Source organism: Microcebus murinus, chromosome 10 (genome assembly GCF_040939455.1).
Source record: "Microcebus murinus isolate Inina chromosome 10, M.murinus_Inina_mat1.0, whole genome shotgun sequence".
In the NCBI taxonomy this organism is placed as follows: Eukaryota; Metazoa; Chordata; class Mammalia; order Primates; family Cheirogaleidae; genus Microcebus; species Microcebus murinus.
In genome coordinates, this window is record NC_134113.1 from 4427397 (window position 1) to 4446361 (window position 18965).

The following is an 18965-nucleotide window of genomic DNA, read 5'->3' on the forward strand; positions in this document are numbered from 1 at the left end:
GGCCTGGTGCTCCTGGGTCTTCAGGCCAGGTGTTTCTCATTGCTAGGCCTGGTGCTCCTGGGTCTTCAGGCCAGGTGTTTCTCATTGCTAGGCCTGGTGCTCCTGGGTCTTCAGGCCAAGTGTTTCTCATTGCTAGGCCTGGTGCTCCTGGGTCTTCAGGCCAAGTGTTTCTCATTGCTAGGCCTGGTGCTCCTGGGTGGTGTCCCCAGTTGTTCCTCATTGCTAAGCCAGTGTGGTTCTGTGTGCTAGCACAGTTCAAAGGGCTTGACGTGGATGGAGTAATTTAAACTGTCAACTACTGGAGGAGGCAGATGCCACTGTTACTGCCATTATGCAAATTAGGAAATGGGCATCCAGAGGTTTTGGGATTTGCAGCCGGAACTGCTGGAGCCAGGACGGCCCCTGGCAATCTGGCTGCGCACTGCAGCTTCTTCACGGGGTCCTCTCCAGCCTCCCAGCCTGCCCCACCATGCGTTCTGCACGACAGCATTGACATCATTGTAAATTATTCACTTTAATAGTGAAAATCTCTAATGTTGATCTGTTGCCCACTTTATTCATCCTAGAGATCTTTTCTCATCGGTACACATAGAGCTGCTTCAGTTCTTTTTAATTTATTGTAATTTATTATACTTTTTAATTTTTTGAGACAGAGTATCTTGCTCTGTTGCCCCAGGTAGAGTGCAGTTTTGTCATCATAGATGACTGCAACCTTAACCTCCTGGGCTTTAGCAATCCTCCTGCCTCATCCTCCCAAGTTGCTGGTACTACAGGCACATGCCACCAAGTCCTGCTAATTTTTCTCTTTTTTCAGTAGAGGCTGGTCTTGAATTCCTGAGCTCAAGCAATACCGTACTCCCCCCAGAGTGCTGGGATCACAAGCGTGGCCCCTTTGCATTCCTCTGCTCTCTATTCTGTTTTAGTTTTTAATGCACTGTATAGAACTTAGTATTTATTAAATAAATTAACCCCCATTTAAGAGTTCCAATTATTTTTCCATTGTGGTGTTTGTTTTTTACTTATTGTATGTGTATGTGGGAGTTTTCACTGTAGAAATTTTTTATTTATTTTTTTGCTTATAAACCACAGAAATTTATTTCTTACAATTCTGGAGGCTTGAAGGTCTAAGATCAAGGTTCCAAGGAGACTGGATGTGTGATGCGGGCCCATTTCCTGGGTCATAGGCGGTGCCTTCTTGGTGTGTCCTCATATGGTGCAAAGGGGGAAATTTTTAATTTTTATATAGCTTGATTTATCATTTTTTTCTTTAATAGTTCTTATATTCTACTTAGAGAAGATTTTCCCTTTCTGAAAGAATAAAAATTCTCTTATGATTTATTTCCTTTTTTTGGCCAGGCGTGGTGGCTCACGCCTATAATCCTAGCACTCTGGGAGGCTGAGGCTGGAGCATTATGTGAACCCAGAAGTTCGAGACCAGCCTGAGCAATAGCGAGACCCTGTCTCTACAAAAGTAGAAAAAATACCTGGGCTTGGTGGCATGTGCCTGTAGTCCTAGCTGCTGGGAAGGGTGAGGCAGGATGATTGCTTGAGCCCAGGAGTTTGAGGTTGCTGTGAGCTATGGACTCTAGCTGGGGCGACAGAGTGAGACTTAATCAATCAACAAACAAACATTCTCGCATGGGTTATTTCCCTTTTTTTAATGGTTTTACTTTCAGCATTGAAAGTTTTGATCTTTTTGGAATTTATTTTGGCTAGAGCCTTTCTCTTTGTCCTCAGTTAGTCACTTTTCCCAAGACTAATTTTTTTTTTTTTTTGAGACAGAGTCTCGCTTTGTTGCCTAGGCTAGAGTGAGTGCTGTGGCGTCAGCCTAGCTCACAGCAACCTCAAACTCCTGGGCTCAAGCAATCCTTCTGTCTCAGCCTCCCAAGTAGCTGGGACTACAGGCATGAGCCACCATGCCCGGCTAATTTTTTCTATATATATATTAGTTGGCCAATTAGTTTCTTTCTATTTATAGTAGAGACGGGGTCTCGCTCTTGCTCAGGCTGGTTTCGAACTCCCGACCTCGAGCAATCCGCCTGCCTCGGCCTCCCAGAGAGCTAGGATTACAGGCGTGAGCCACCACGCCCGGCCCCAAGACTAATTTTTGAAGAATAATCTTCATCCTGTTGATTTGAGATGTTGTCTTTATGAAAACTCAATTATTGTGTGTTTTAGTTCTGTTTTTGTGCTTTCTATTCTGTTCCATTGATCTGTCTACTCATGTGCTCTTACCATTTTGCTTCCTTTAATTATTTCATTCAATTCACAAATATTTATTGTTTCTTATATACCAGACACTCTTCTGGAGACTAAGTATATAGCAGTGAACAAAGTGATCTAAGAGGAAAAGTGTTAATACCTTCAGGGAGCTTAAGTTCTAGTGCCCCTCTGTTAAAACATGCATCAGCCATGGTAGGGCAGGTGCTGGCAAACTGTGGCTGCAGGTCAGGACTGTTGCCATTTCTGTAAACAACTGTTAATTAGAACATAGCCATGCTTACTTCTCTATGCATTGCTGTGGCTGCTTGTGTAGTTGGGACAGGACCATGTGATCCGCAGAACCTAATATGTTTTCCATCTGGACCTTTATAGGGAAAGTCTGCTGACTCTCATACTAGGGAAAGACTGAAAGGAAGCAAAGTAAATAGGTAAAAGTTGTATTATGATAGTTATAAGTGCTATGGAGAAAAACGAAGCCAGAAGTGGGATAGGCCCTATTGGGGGTGATTTGGGAAGGCTTGGTAGAGAAGGTGGTATTTCATTAAAGAGCCTGGGGTGGGGTGGGGGCAGGTAAGAAATAAGCCTTGTGGAGGATTTGGGCTATTGATCAGAAAGTGACAAGAACCGGTTTATGTTTTACCAGTGGGGTGGGGGTGGAAACATGGAGACCAGTTAGGAAGCCGTGACAGTAATGCAGGCTGGAAGTGGTGGTGGTTTAGCCCAGGGTGGAAGCAGTATTTTGTGAGAAGTGGTTGGATTCTGGGTGTGTTTGAAGATAGAATCAATAAAATAATGCAGAAAGACAAATCAGAGAGTTCTGCAAGGAGAAATAAAAGCAGTGGTAGAAAGGAACAGATCTAAGATGAGGAGGACTGAAATGTTTCCATTGGAGAATGGAGTCAGCTTCTGATAAGACAGTAGAAGGTGATGGGGGGTCAAGATTGGGGGGCGTTTTTTTTTAAGAGACAGGGTCTCACTCTGTCACCCAGGCTGGAGTACAGTAGTGTGATCATAGCTTTCTGTAACCTTGAACTCCTGCCTCAGCCTCCCAAGTTAGCTGGGACTACCGGTGTGTGCTATCACACCTGGATACGTTTTCTATTTTTTGTAGAGATGGTGTCTTGCTGCATTGCTCAGGCTGGTCTGGAACTCCTGCCTCAGCCTCCCAAGTAGCTGGGACTATTGGTGTACTCTACCACACCTGGATAATTTTTCTATTTTTTTTTTTTTTTTTGTAGAGACAGGGTCTTGCTGTGTTGCTCGGGCTGGTCTCGAACTCCTGCCTCCGCCTCTGGAGTCTCTGGGATTACAGGCGTGAGCACCCACGCCCCGGCCTGGTTTTTAAATTTTTTACCTTTTTTTAAAGTTAGATGAGTCTTGAATTTATCCCTGGAGGAGAACAGGAACACCCGATGCTATGGCCTCAAGTGGCCTGGCTCTCCTGGTGCGGCTCCCTCTGGGCTGATCTTCCACGTGGCAGGACAGGCATCCAGCACAGCAGCTCCAAGTTGTGTCACAGCACAGAAGGGTCATGAATAGCCTGAGCTGACAGTGACGGGAAGATTTATAGTGTGCTATCCGATAGGAATTCTTACCTCATTCTTCTGAACTTTGCTGACTGTTCTGGTTATTTTAACATTCTCTTGGCATGTTAAATTAATAGATCAAATTAGATAGAATTGCTCCCTTTATGATTTGAGTACTCTTAGCCAAGAATTTGGTCAACCTTTTCATTTGTTCAAGTCTTTTTTTTCCCCCTTAATTCTAAACAGAATACTTCCTCCAATTATATCTTCCAACTAGGAGCTTTGGTTTGTATCAAAGCTGTTAGTTTTTGGATGTACTGGTGATTTTGTACCCGGATACCTTATGACTTCTATTGTTTCAATAATTTTTCAGTTGATGTTTTTTTTGCATTTTCCAGGTCAGATCTATATGATATCTTCTATAAGTAATGTTAACTTTACCTAACCTTTATAATTTCCATTACTCTTATACCATTTTGTTGTCTGATTGCAATGTCTAGTACCTTAGAACAATGCTAATTGCAGTGGATTGTGATAATACTTAGATTCTAACTTAGTTGAAATACATATTACGTTTAAGGAAGTCCCTCTTTATTCCTATTTTATTGAGACTTTTTTTAAAAATCAAGAATGGGTGGCTGGGCGCGATAGTTTATGCCTGTAATCCTAGCACTCTGGGAGGCCGAGGCAGGCGGATTGCTCGAGGTCAGGAGTTTGAAACCAGCCTGAGCAAGAGCGAGACCCCGTCTCTACTATAAATAGAAAGAAATTAATTGGCCAACTAATACATATAGAAAAATTAGCCGGGCATGGTGGCGCATGCCTGTAGTCCCAGCTACTCGGGAGGCTGAGGCAGGAGGATCGCTTGAGCCCAGGAGTTTGAGGTTGCTGTGAGCTAGGCTGACGCCACGGCACTCACTCTAGCCTGGGCAACAAAGGGAGACTCTGTCTCCAAAAAAAAAAAAAGAATGGGTATTTATTTATTATTATTATTATTATTATTTTTTTTTTTTTTTTTTTTTTGAGACAGAGTCTCACTTTTGTTGCCCAGGCTAGAGTGAGTGCCGTGGCGTCAGCCTAGCTCACAGCAACCTCAAACTCCTGGGCTCAAGCGATCCTCCTGCCTCAGCCTCCCGAGTAGCTGGGACTACAGGCATGCGCCACCATGCCCGGCTAATTTTTTGTATATATATTTTTAGTTGGTCAATTAATTTCTTTCTATTTTTAGTAGAGACGGGGTCTCGCTCAGGATGGTTTCGAACTCCCAACCTCGAGCAATCCGCCCGCCTCGGCCTCCCAGAGTGCTAGGATTACAGGCGTGAGCCACTGCGCCCGGCCAATTTATTATTATTATTTTTTTTTGAGACAGAGTCTCGCTTTGTTGCCCAGGCTAGAGTGAGTGCCGTGGCGTCAGTCTAGCTCACAGCAACCTCAAACTCCTGGGCTCAAGCGATCCTCCTGCCTCAGCCTCCCGAGTAGCTGGGACTACAGGCATGCGCCACTATGCCCGGCTAATTTTTTCTATATATATTAGTCGGCCAATTAATTTCTTTCTATTTTTTTTTTTTATAGTAGAGATGGGGTCTCTCGCTCAGGCTGGTTTTGAACTTCTGACCTTGAGCAATCCGCCCGCTTCGGCCTCCCAGAGTGCTAGGATTACAGGCGTGAGCCACCGCGCCGGGCCAGAAAAAAGAATGGGTATTGAATTCTATCAAATGTTCTTCTAGCATCTGTGGAGATGATCATTGTGTTTTCTCTTTTGAGCCATAAATAGATATGAACATATTAATAGATTTTCCAATATTGGACCCTTCTTTATTCCTGATTTAATCCTGCTTGGCCAGTGGCATATATTTTTACTGAATTGCTAGATTCTTTTTCGTACTATATTTAAATTTTTGTGTTGGAGTGAGATTAGCCTGTAATTTTCTCTCTCTGTTGTCTTTGGAATCAATGGTATGCCTCCTTGTTAAAAAGAATTTGCAAGTTTCTTAGGCTCTAAAAATGTTTCAGTAGCCCTGGAGGTAGCTCGCTGTTTCTTGAAAATCTGGTAGAATTGTCCTCTCAAAAACATCTCTTGGCCTACTAACTCCCAGTGTACTTTTTGGGGGAGTAGCTCTTGGACATTTTTCTCTATCGTAATACATGACCATCATTTTAAATGGCTGTAAACTATTTTAATTAGGGCTTTACAATGGCTTGCTTAATGGTCTAGAAAAGGATTGGGGTGGGTTTCAAGGCATGCCTCCTAAAATCCGATTCATGATTGTTCCCAAGGCCTGGTTAATGGAAAATTATTCCAAGCTATTAGTAGTAACAACAGTAGCAGTTGTCATTCATAGAGTGTTTATAAGTGCTAGTTCCTCTGCTGAGCACTTTATATTTTCTCATTTGGTTTCCATAGCAACTGTAGGAAGTAGCTATTCTCCTGATTTTACTGATGAGGAAACTGAAGGTCTGAGAGGTTAAGTCACTTACTCAAGTGGGCAAGGGGCAAGAATATGAGTCAGGGCTACTGTTGAACTCTGGTCTGACAAGTCTTCTACGTCTTCATGTGAAAAGCCATGTAAGATATAAAGTTCCCTTCCTTTTCTCGATATATCTGAAGAATCATCTCTATAGAAAATAATTTAATTATGTTAAATTGGCACTGTGCTGGGAAGTGGACCCCATGGCCCGGTCCTTGCTGAGCACGGTCCTTGCTGTGCACGAAGCGTCTCTTCCTTCCTGGATAACGCAGGACGCCCTGAGGGCGCTTTAGGGCTCAGAATGGCCCCTCTGAGTCTGGTCCCTGCCCCTGTCCCCCACAAATCAGGAGTGTATAAGGGAGGGGTCGGAAGCCTGAGCTGCTTTCCCGGCTGTTCCCCAGGTGACCCCTGGGTGTCCCCATTTTCCTCATATATGAAGCAGCTAGAAGAATCTTGGCCCTGTGTGTGCCTGTGTATGGGCTTGGAGAGAATGTCGGCTCTGTTTTGAGGGCTTGGGTTGGAGTCCCAGCTCCTGCCTGTGCCACTGAGCCACTTGATCCCCAGTCTTTGGTTGCCCTATCTTGAAAATGAAAGCTGAGATTTAAAACTAAACTGAGGTTGTTCCCTCCTCATAAAGTTGCCATGTGGATCCAAAGAGGTAATGGGTGAAAGAGCTTTATAAACTGTAGAGTGCAGGGGACCTGCGAGCTGTCATCACTGCTCTTTATCCCTTAAACCAACACTACTGAGCTGTTGGTACTGTCATGTCCCCGATTCAGTGTCATGCAGAACGAGGCGAGAACCTGTGGCAGCACAGGCAAAGAGTGCAGCCCTGGGACCCGGGGGGCACAGTTGTGGTGCTCACCACTCTGGGCACCCCTCTCCCACTCTGCCAGGTCTGGAGTTCCAAGAGAGCGACTTGCAAAAGCAGGTCGCTCACCTGAGGCAGGGGAAGCGGCAGGATCCCCACAGCCCCATTGGGAGCTGAGCAACTTCAGCTTTCCTGATGCAGTCTGTTCTCATTACTCATAGATTCTGTGTTCATGAGTTTGCCTACTCACTAAAATTTATTTGTAGCCCCCATGTAAGTACTCCTGGCTCTTGTTGTGGTTGATGACAGACATTTGGAGAATGGTGAAAATTTTGAGTCACCTGACACACACGTTCCCAGCGGAGGTCAAACAAGGCTGCTCTGCCTTTGTGTTTTAGTGCTCGTACTATAGATAAGTGTCCTTTTCCCAGTCTATTTAGTGCCATGTATTTTGCACGTTTTTTGCTTTTTGTTGGTGATTTAAAATGGTCCCTAAATGGTCCTAGGCTGAGATTCTGTCTAGTCTCAGGCACAAGAAGGCTGTGATATGCTTTATAGAGAAAATATGTGTGTTAGATAAGCTTTATTCTGCATGAATGCTGTTAGTTGTGAGTTCAATATTAGTGGATGAACTATATGTTAAATAAGATGTCCAAATAGAAGCCATAGATACAACAAGGTTATGAATTGATCACTTGGTGAAAGTGTGATCAGGGGCTCTTAGGAACCTAGGAGCAGTAGGTCAATATTTGCTAATTCAGTGTTCACGACCACTTTATAGAACACAGGTGACACAAATAAGGAGAGTGGATTTTTACTGCTGCTCCTTAGGACCCCGGCCGGGAGGGCAGGGCCAGGGCATGGAGCTGTCCCTGGTGCTGCCTGCTTGAATCTGGCCGAGCTCCAGGGGCCTGTGTCTGCTCCCTTAAGTCTCACTGCACTCAAGGGGGGGACACCTGCAGCCCCAATTGGCCAGACAGCTGGGGGACAGGGACAAGAGAGTTCAGGAGGCTGAAAGCTCTCCATAGAGTAGCAGCCCCAAGGGCTTGCTACCTGGGGATTTCTCGTTGGGCAGGCCTTGAGAAAGGATGAAGGAGAAGGGGAGAAAGAGGCAGTGGTGATTTCACAGCCCTTGAGGGGGCCAGTTGCCTCTTGTGTGATTATCCACACAGAGTTGCTATGCCCCGTGGCTAAAGGACAGGAAGGCTTGGCGTCCAGTGGCCTCGTCTGAGCAGTGGGTTGGTGGGGCCCTCTGCCATGCTGCGAATGGAAACATGCAGAACAGCAGAGCAGTGGGCCCCCACTAGCCCACACGGGGACAGGACCTGCCAGCGGGCAAAGGACTTCACATCAGCCTCTCCCCCAGGTCCTTGCTCTTGATTTTGGGAGGGGGGCCAGTTAGAGACCGTCCGACAGACAAGTCACTGAGGTTCAGAGAGTGTGAATGAATTGGCCATCTAGGTAGGGAGGGGTAGAGTCAGGCCCTGAACTCGTGTGTGTGTGTGTGTGAGAGAGATAGAGAGAGAGAGACAGACAGACAGACTGACAGACAGACTGAGAGACTGAGAGACTGCCTGCCTGCAGATCCTAACGTTGTACTGCACTTCCAGGAGTCAAAAGTCTCACTCCAGTGCTGACCTCTGGGTTTTGGGTGTGGAATGTGTCTCTGTGTCTGTCCACCTCCTGCCTTCCCTCTGAGCAGAGGGACCCCTCAGCCCCTTTCCTTAATGAGCCTTAGGACAGTCAAAGTCATATATTCATGGGGAAAAGTAGCGTAATCTTATTATTGAAAATATTAAGTCGAAAAAAAAATATATGCTCTGTTAAATTCAGCAACTCCTGTCATTCTGGTGTATTTACTTCTAGTGTTTCCATGTGGTTTACACAATTGTAGTCAGTGTGTCCACAACGTGGCATTTGGCTTTTTGATAAGCATCACATTACACACATTTCCATGTATCTGCATGTAGTCTTCATAGCCGTCCTTTTAAAAGATTAAAGATTTGGTTTAGTACTTGTAGTTTAATTTACCTAAATTAAAGATCTATAATCATAGAATAATATGCTCTTTTCTTTCTTCTTCTTTAATTATTATTGTTATATTATTTGCTCTCATTACTAGTGGAGGAAACATTTTTAATACAAAAGGCTTTTATTTTTGTGTTTTGCATTTCTCTTCCATAAAGTTGATGAACAGAATTAGAAAAGATGCTCATTTGCTTTTCACAAAGGATATAGTGATTTCTAGTTTTTAACATATCTGAGAGCTCCAGTTCAGTGTACTGTTGCCATTATCAGCTATAACTTTTTTTTTTTTTGAGACAAGAGTCTCACTTTGTTTCACAGGCTAGAGTGAATACCATGGCATCAGCTTAGCTAACAGCAACCTCAAACTCCTGGGCTCAGGCGATCCTCCTGCCTCAGCCTCCCGAGTAGCTGGGACTACAGGCATGCACCACCATGCCCGGCTAAATTTTTCTATATATATTAGTTAGCCAATTAATTTCTTTCTATTTATGGTAGAGATGGGGTCTTGCTCTTGCTCAGGCTGGTTTCAAACTCCTGACCTTGAGCAATCCGCCTGTCTCGGCCTCCCAGAGTGGTAGGATTATAGGCATGAGCCACTGCGCCCGGCCTCAGCTGTAACTTTTAATCAACTTTATTGGAGTATAAGTTACATAAAATAAACCACATCCATGTAGAGTGGTTTGATGAGTTTTGATGGCTATACGCACCTGTCAAGTGTCACGTAAGTGTGATCATATATAGCCTTTTAGGCCTGACTTCTTTCACTTTGCATGATGACTTTGTTTTTTTTTATTTTTTTATTTTTAGACAATTAGAGAAAGGAAAGATGACTTTGAAATGTATCTGTGATGTTGTGTGGATCAGTGGTTTGTTTCCATTGCTGGTAATATTCTGTTGAATGGCTCTACCACCTTTCATGCCGTTCTCCCGGCTTCCAGTTTGGGGCCATTATGGATAAAGCTTCTGTGAACACTTCTGTGCCCGTCTTTGTGTGGACACATGCCTCATTTCTCTTGGGTAGGGACTGAGGTGTGGCTGAATGGTTTGGTAAATTTGGTATGTTTAATTTTATAAGAATCTGACAGTTTTCCTAAGTGCTGTTTTTTACAGACCAAATTTGCTCTTTTAAAAAATGACAACTGGGCTGGGCTCGGTGGCTCACGCCTGTAATCCTAGCACTCTGGGAGGCTGAGGTGGGAGGATTGCTCAAGGTAAGGAGTTCGAAACCAGCCTGAGCAAGAGCGAGACCCTGTCTCTACTATAAATAGAAAGAAATTAATTGGCCAACTAAAAATATATAGAAAAAATTAGCCGGGCATGGTGGCGCATGCCTGTAGTCCCAGCTACTTGGGAGGGTGAGAAAAGAGAATTGCTTGAGGCAAGGAGTTTGAGGTTGCTGTGAGCAAGGCTGACGCCATGGCATTCTAGCCCAGCAACAGAGTGAGACTCTGTCTCAAAAAAAAAGAAAAAAAAAATGACAACTGGTCTTTAATATGAATTTTTGGTTACTAGTGAGATTAATATTTTCCCACATTTTTGTTAACCAGTATGTTTCCTTTTTGGTGTATTGCCTATTGTAGTATTTTTATACTTATCTATTGGAGTCTTATGCGCCTTTTTTATAACTTGCCGTGATGTGGCCCCGTCATTTGTCATGGACGTCAGCCATGTGTCATGGATTCCGTCTTCCAGTGCATCCTGTTTCTTTGGATTTTGGTTATGCCCTTCTTGGACATGAAGGGGAGAGGTGATTTTTGTTTTGTTTTGTTTTTTCCTAACTACTAAATTACCAGGGATTGAGGGGAGTTTTCAGTGTTTGTAAGAGGGCAGCTCTTGGCCATTTCCTTTGTGATTTTAAATGTTGAGTGGGTGTGAAGATGTTCTGCACGATCTGTCTCTTCAGTGTCTCTCGGAGTGCAGCACATGGACACACTGTCCCCCAGTGATATTCTGGCAGTTCTTCCTGCCGTGAATGCCTCTCCCGGACTGAGGGGAGGGCCTCTGCCCTCGTGTCAGAGGGAGGGGTGTGTGTCTGTTTCCCCGCAGACTGTGAGTTTCTCCCTGCTGGGTTTGTCACCCTGGTACTAAAGTAGTAACTATAGTGATAGTGTCAGTGTGGTGTTCTCTAGCTTACGGTGAAACTGAAGGCCCCTTGTGTTTCTCTCATAGCTGGTTGGTGCTGGGTCTTCTGACTCTCAGTGGTGGCAGCAGGTGACCAGGAAGGCTGGAGAGCTGTGAGGAGTGGCCTGTCCAGACACCCTCTCCTCCCCCCTCCTGCTTGCACCTGCTCAGCACACAGAAGGCTACCACCTCTGGCAGCCAGCAGCAGTTTTCCACAGTGGAGTCATGGCTCTGAGGCTGGGGAGAGCTAAGCAAGTGGGCCTGGCCTCATGTGACAAGTGGGGCTTCTCTGAAAGATCTTAAGCCGAAGGGTCCCCGAGGCTGAAGGAAGTGGCCAGTCCACGCCCTGTGCTCTTGTGGTGAGCTCAGGCTTCAGGTGGGCGGTCCTGGCTGGGCCCCTTCCTTGCTGTGGGGTCTGAACACTTTGCCCCGCCGTACTGAGCCTGTTTCCTTTTAAATTGGGGTAATCCATGAATCCAGCTTGGTTTGTTGAATGCCTACTATACCCTGGCACTCACCTGGGTGCTGGGGTCTAATGGTGACCAAGACAAAGCCCCCGCTCCGGGGCCAGTGTGGAAAGCCAGGAGGTGACAGGGGTTATGATGGCAGGAAATAAGACAACAAGCTAGGGAGGACCCTGGGGAGGAATGTGGGGTCAGGAAAGGCTCTGGGAGTGACGTTGAAACTGCAGCTGGACGGGGGTAGAAGCCGCCCATGCAGAGAGCCCAGGGAGGGGTTGGAGGCAGAGGAGGAGCAGGGCACAGCTCCGTGGTGGACATGCCCAGCGCTCACGGGGCAGCGGCCAGTGTGGCAGGGGAGGGGGTGGGGGCAGCGTGCAGCGCTTTGTAAGAGCTTTGGATTTCATTCTGAATTTGATGGCAAGTTTCTAAGGGAGGGGGCAGAAAAGGATCTTTGAAATAAAGTTCCTCTGGTTGTGGTGTGGAGGGTGGGCTGTTGTATAGGTGTACTGGCCAGCAGCCACTGCACATGAGGTTGGCTGGGTTGGGGTGGTGGCAGCAGGTGGCACTGTTGGACTTGCTGATGGTCATGTGGCTGCTGTGCTTTTCAACTGGGAACATGTGCAGGCTGGACCAGCACTGGGCCTGGCACACTGCACGTGGCCCATGGCTGTGCCCCTCAATCCCCAGGAGCAGTGGGTGGAGGCCCCAGGAGCCCTGTGCATGACGAGCCTCCCTTTTAGGAGTAAGTCCTGGCAGGCAGCCAGCTGCAGTTACCCAGACTCTTGGGGCCCAGAGGCGTGACTCACAGCAGAGTAGGGGATGAGTGTGTGTCCCACTGTGAAGCAGGAAATGGGACACCTTGCCGGGACCCTGCTGGGGCCAGACTCCCAGCCCGCCTCCCTGCTGGCAAGCCTGCCACCTGCGAGCAGTTTGTGTGTATCGGCTGCTCCTTGTGTGGGATCCTGGCCGATCTAAGGGCTTTGTCTGTTTCTAGCTCTGTGAACTTGGGCACGTTCTTGAACCTCTGGAGAGTCAGTGTTTTCTGTGGAGTGGGGCAGTAATGCCCGAGTGCTCAGGAGGCTGTGATGAGACCGTCTGCCTGGAGCTCTGTGCCAGGTGCTAACTAACAAGTCTCGCTGAGGGTATTGTCTTTGTTGTCACTGCTGTTGTGAGTGCTGCCACTGTCTGGGTGCTCTAGTACTACTGCCAGCCCACTTTTATTAAAGAATAAAAAGACACCCCTGAGGAAGGGAGTGCTAAGAGTGGCGCTGTGGCAGACTTTGGCCTCGCTGTGGCAGGTGTGGGGCTTCGAGCTATGACCCATGACCGCCTTCTTGTCATGGCCAGAGTTACTTCTGAAACACCACTGGCCCCGAAGGCGGTTGTTGTGGGCAGCCTCTGAGCCGTTTACCCTAAAGGGCCTGCTGTTGGGAGGGAAGTGAAACAGCATGGGGGAGGGAAGCGGGAGTTGGAGTTTTACCCGGGAAGGTCAGAGCACCTTTACGTGACTTTGCAGGCAGCGTGGATGGGGCACTGCCTGCTGCAAAAGTGTGCTGTGATCCTGGGGGTTCTGCCAGGCCCAGGGGCTCTCCTGGCCTCAGGCTGATGGGCTTGCTGGCCTGGTCCCTCACTGAGGGAGCCACCTCCTCTCTTCTTCCCTGTCCCTGCCCGAGTGTCCAGGAGCCAGGCAGGGCGTGAAGTGCATGGGCCACACGCCGCAGGTGTTGAGCTGGTGTTGAGCCCTGGCTCTTCCTGGTTCTGGGGTGTGGGGTGTCTGAGGTGAACAAAGGCATCGGACTCAGCCCAGTGGCTGACTCCTAGGAGGAAGGGACAGGGTCGGAGTCAGGAGACCTGGCTGGCTGAACGGCCTGCGAGGGTGAGTGTGCGGCCGGCCTCAGGTTCCCATCTCTGCGTGTAGGATTGCTCCAGCACAGAGCGCCAGGCCTGGGTCACAGGAAGCAGCAGTGATTCAATGTACTGAGTTGGTGAGATAGCATGGGGGCATGTTTTGAACTTCTGTTGGATCCATCTAGAAAGGGAGAAAACCTGCCTTTGTTGATCCTGCTGTGTGCCCCATGGCCTCTGGTAACCTGTATGTGCCTGCGAGGAACCTGTGGGGCAGAGAGGCCAAGCCCCCTGCCCCTCATCACAGAAAGTGCCAGAGCTGGAATGGAACCTAGAGCTTTCCTACCAAAGCCTGTGGGCTTTTTCTCTCTGTGCAGGAAAAGGCTACAGATACTTATCGTAAAGAAATACCATTTGTGATAGAAGGAAAAGTCGCGGTGAGAATCAAATGGGAGTAAAGCTGGCGTGCTCTCAGGGCTCCACGGCAGGTGGGGGGCGTGCGCTGTCCCCCAGCTGCCCTGCTGGCTTTCCGCGGCTACGGCTGGCTGGAGGGCGCTGGCTGGAGGGCGCTGGCTGGAGGGCGGCTGTTGCCTTAAGCGTTGCTGTAAGTCGGATTCTCCGTGGGGATTGCCGCAGCTGGGGGGTGTCGTGGGTGCGGGCGAAGGACATTGGTGAGAGTGGTGCTGCCTCCCTCCCTGCCTGAAGGATCTCCCCCCAAAGCCTTCCCGGCTTCCAGCCCAGACAGCCAGCCAGTGACGTGCCCGTCTCGTTGGGTTTTTCCTTTTCCACTGAAGCTGCTGATTCATCCACAGGCTGGAGTCAGGCTCGGCAGTGGGGCGAGGAGCCCGGGCTCTCCGGCTGCTGCTGGGGTTGGAATCCGGCCTCTCTGGAGGTGTCCTCGAGCTTCTGTGGATGCCCCCTGGGTGGGGGCCAGGGTCTTTGAGGGAGAAAGGGCAGAGCATCTCAGAGCCCTGTCAGGCTTCTGAGCAGAAATGCAGGGTGTGGGGGGGTGGCCAAGGTCACACAGCAAGGGTCAGGGCGGCCCGTCCTTTCTCACCCCCCTCTGGCCCCCATCTGCAGGGTGCTTCAAGGATGACCGCATCGTCTTCTGGACGTGGATGTTCTCCACCTACTTCATGGAGAAATGGGCTCCCCGGCAGGATGACATGCTTTTCTATGTGCGCCGGAAGCTGGCGTATGCTGGCAGTGAGAGCAGCACCGAGGGGAGGAAGGTAAGTGGCCCCTGCCCCAGTGCCTCAGGTGTGTGCAGGCATCCCTCTGAGGTCTGCTCTTGGAGCGCAAGGTGGGCTTCCCTGTGGTCCTCAGGCGGGTCAGGGGGTAAGCACCATTTATTGAGCACCTACGGCATTCCAGGAACCACGTAGACAGTCTTCTGTGCCGAGTGCGGGCTGTGCGGGGTGTGCCGTACACATTGTCATCCATCTTCACCGTGACCCTGAGGACAGCGATTGTTATCACCATTGTAGCTTTGAGGAAACTGAGGCTCAGAGGCCAGCCAACTTGGCTGGCATCTCATAATTCATAAATAAATGGTAGAGCAAGGGTTTGACCCCAGAGCCCAGGACCCTCCTCTGGCCACGCATGGTGACCTGGATTGGTGGCGTTGGTGGTGGCGAGGATGAGGGTGAGGCCTTCCACTTCCTCTGTGTAGCAGGCACGGTGCCAGCTGCGTTCTCTGCCTCTTGATCTCATTGTGAGCTCCCAGCAGCTCATTGGGGTGGGTGTTGTGTCCCCTTTTTACAGATGAAGAAACCGAGGGTTCAGACATTAAGTGACTCACCTAAGGTATTTCACCTACTAAATTGAAGTGTGTGGAGGAGTTAATAAAAGAAATTTTCTAGGTTTCCTTCTCTGTTTTTCATAAGCTTTAGTAGTTTGTTAAATGTTTAAGCAACCTATATGCCAAACATGGAAATGCTTTTGTTTTCCTTTAAACACAAAAGTGAGAGGGCCGTGGAGCCAGGTCTGGAGTCCTAGCCTGCCTGGCTCCTGGTCTGGTGCTCTGTGGCTTGTTAGCTGTGGCTCATGCTGTGAGTGTTTGCAGCCCTTGCCTTGCCATGTACCTGTTCTGAGAACCTGAAAACATGCAGAGCAGGTTTTCTGCAAGTGGAGGGGCCTGGGTGCTACTGCAAAGGATGCCCTGGTGATGTCCCTGCCAGGCTGGTCTGCCACATGCAGATCCTGAGCCCTGAGCTAGCCTGACTTTGGATGGACCAGCAGGAGACCAGAGACCAGCCAGAGAGGTGGGGGAAAAGGCGGGAGAGGGAAGGGTTCCTAGGGAGGGGAGCGCCTGCAGAAGTGGGCGTGGCCATTGGGGCACAGTGCCCAGAGGACCCATTGGATTTGATAGCAGGTATGGGGGGAGGCTTTTAGCAGAGCAGTTTCAGTGGGCAGGGCAAAGGGTGTCCTCTGGGAGGGATGCAAAGGTGGGCTGATTGGTAGAATTGTGGGGGCAGGGTGTTGGTGGTGGGAAGTCTGAGCTGAGCACCTTCTGGAGCCTGACTGTGAGTTTCTGAGTCCATGGCCACCAGGTCCTCCCTGTCTTGCTGTGCAGTCAGGAGACCAGCTTTCTAGACCGGCATTGTTTCCCCCTGATTTGCCATGCGACTTTGTCAAGTCATCTCTCTGGGGCTCAGCCTTTCCTTCTGTATAAGGGGCCAGGGCAGGTGCTTTGTAAGGTTAGGTCCCTTCCATTGTGGACTCCTGGGACCTGGCATGCCTGGGGTTGATGTGATCACATGAGTACTCTTGGCAGGAAGGTTCCTGGTGTCTAGGCATCCTCCGTGTGCCTGTGACCCCCATGGTGATCACACCCTCCTCCAGCCTCAGCCCAGCTCCTACCCACAGTCAGGGGGTTAAAGCCAAGGATGCACAGCCAGGAGGTGGCAGTGCTGTGGACTCCAGCCTCTGCCCCTGCCACTCTGGCCTGTCAGCTTCTGCAGGAGTTCAGATAGCAGAGAATCTTTTTTGCAAAATGTTGGTCTTTTCCCCAAGACAAAGTCTGTTGTGACCAGAGGCTCTGATGAGGACTGGCACATCTGAGACACTCTCGACTGTACTTTGAATTTCGGGTCCAGGAGCGGTCACAGCTCTGGTGAGGAGAGCAGGCAGAAGGGGGAGCACAGGTGGGGAGAGAAAGGAATGGGCAGGTAATGGATCCTTCCTGCGTGGAAGGGAAGTTAAAGGTGAGAGCCCTTCTCTGAGAAAGAGTAGACCTGGATCTGGGACTGAGGAATTTGGAGCAGGAGGCGATGGGGCAGTGTCTAAACTTTCTTGAAGATTTGGGGGTGTGGAGGTCAGTGACAGAAGCCTAAGTCCCATGGGAGCATGTAACAATCCATCTATTGATGTGCTAGAATGTTCCATTGGACACCCACTTGACCCAAGTGCAGATACCTCCTCCCCCAGTGCAGGGAGCGCAGAAATGACTCAGACCTGCCCCCAGTTCTTAGGGAGCCCCCAGTCTGTTGGGACAGACCGACAGCAAGGCCAGTGGTGTGGAGCCCTCAGCGCCGGGATGGCGGGAAGGGGGGCGTTGCAAAGAGAAGGTGACACTGGCCGCGGCAGGTCGTAGGACAGAGGGGGCAGCAGCAGTGGAGAGATCAGCGCATGCAGAGCAGGACGGCGGGTGCCATGCGCCAGCATAGACCCTGCAGGGTGGGTGAGGGCGCGCGCGCGCGAGCCTGGCGCAGTGTTTGTAGGGCTTAGCAGCCCGGGATCACCCCGACTTTGGTTTTCCCAGTTGGCGGAGCCGCAGTGCGGAGGACGGCCTGCAGGGGCGGGCTGGCGGCGCGAGCTGGAGACCCGCCCCTGGAAGGCAGCAAGCCATGGGCCCCACCGGAGGCGCCTGCGCACTGCTCGCCCTCTGCAGCAAGCCGGCGGCTTCCCGCCCTCCTGCTTGCTTCCCACCCCCTTCCCATCCCCATGTTGCTGCTACCTGGTCACCATGGCAACCAGCCCAGCCCGCCTTCCTGGTCGTAGCTAGAGGAGGGTGGATAGGCAGGGACTGCAGTGTGGGTAGGCCCAGGATGCTGGGATCTGTGCACCCAGCTCCAGGGCCCTGGGGACCACCTCGGGGATCCCGGTCCAGCCTTTCCCAGGGAGGGATGTCGTGATTCCCTGGCCTCTCTGTTTACTCCCCTGCACAAAACACGCACTGTTCCCAGGCAGCCGATTTTGTCTTTGGCAGCGGGGGAACTGCCATCTGAATTCAGGCCTGCTCTGTGCTCATGGCCTGTGCTGTGTGCCACTGTCACTCACATCGACACCCTCAGCATGCTGGGGTGCAGATAGTCCTCACCCCTACTCACAGAAAAGTAAAGCCCAGAGGGGAAGGACCTGCCCTGGCTCACACAGCTTCTGGGTGGTGAAGCTCTACTCGCAGGCTTGCTTTTTCTTTTTTGGAAGATGTTTTTCAATCTAATGTACACATAGAAAAATGCACAGAGAAATGTATACAGCTTGATGATTTTGCTTAGCATGAACACATGGCGTCACCAGCCCCCAGATCAAGAGGCAGCATGACCAGAACACCCAAGGCCCCTTGACTGATCCGGCGTTCCGCCTCCCCCAGGGCAGCCTCTGCCCTGACACCTCGCCCTTCCTGTGGTTCGGCCTGGTCTCGCAGGCCACCCGCTGGGCTTGCTCAGCGCCAGCTCTTTCCCTTCTCGTGTTATATTTGGGAGAGTGGCGCCTGTTGACACAGGTGGCTGTAGTCTGTGCCGTCTCATTGCTGCATGATAGCCCATGGAGTTTACGCCAGTCGCCCGTCTCTTCTGTGGGTGGTCACCGAGCAGCTCCTGGTACTTCCTCGGACCTGTCTTTTGGCGCACACACGGGCACCTTTCTGATGGGAGCCTGCTCTTTTGTCTGTCCAGTGCACCGCTTTGCTGGCCTGCAGACAGTCTCTCGACTGTGCCCGCGCCCTTTTCCTTTCATTTCCTGGGGGGCGGAGGTCTGCAGGGCACCTTCTGCGTGCAGAGCGCACGTGCTACCTGCCCTTTGGGAGCTGCCGTCTCTTGGAGGAGACCAAACAAGATGATAGCAGAGAGTGGTACAAACTGGGAGGAAAAATACCCAAATAGGGCAATGAAGTGAGACCAAGAGGAGCAACAGTCTCGTGGACACGAGGACTGTCAGCTCAGGGACGCAGGGAGACTTTGCAGAGCCACACAGGCAGTAGGAAGTGGGAGCTTCCGCACCCGCCGGACGTTTCCTTCTCACTCGGGCAAGCTCGGCCTCCTGCACCTCTTTCCAAGGATCCCAGCTCTGCCTTGGGGTGCTCGGCCTGTGTGAGGGCTCAGCGTTGCCCAGCGGGGTGTGCCTAGCTACCCCTCAGAGCCCGAGTCTGCGAGACTCTCCTGGGCTTAAATAGGACCCAGGACTTGAGGCCCCCGGCCAGGATAGGCTGCATTTGAATCCGCTTTTGATTTTTCCTTAATAACTCTTCTCCCAGGAGAGG

At 50.0% G+C, this 18965-nt stretch overlaps 1 protein-coding gene across 1 annotated transcript in view; it reads left to right on the forward strand.

The window, feature by feature from the left end:
• The window catches only part of KIAA0930 (KIAA0930 ortholog), a 45148-nt gene that overhangs the window by 16093 nt on the left and 10090 nt on the right, over positions 1-18965 (forward strand). The window contains exon 2 of the mRNA XM_012757458.3: positions 14564-14715. Within this exon, the coding sequence (XP_012612912.2) occupies positions 14564-14715 (152 nt within the window). The remainder of the gene's footprint in view (positions 1-14563; positions 14716-18965) is intronic.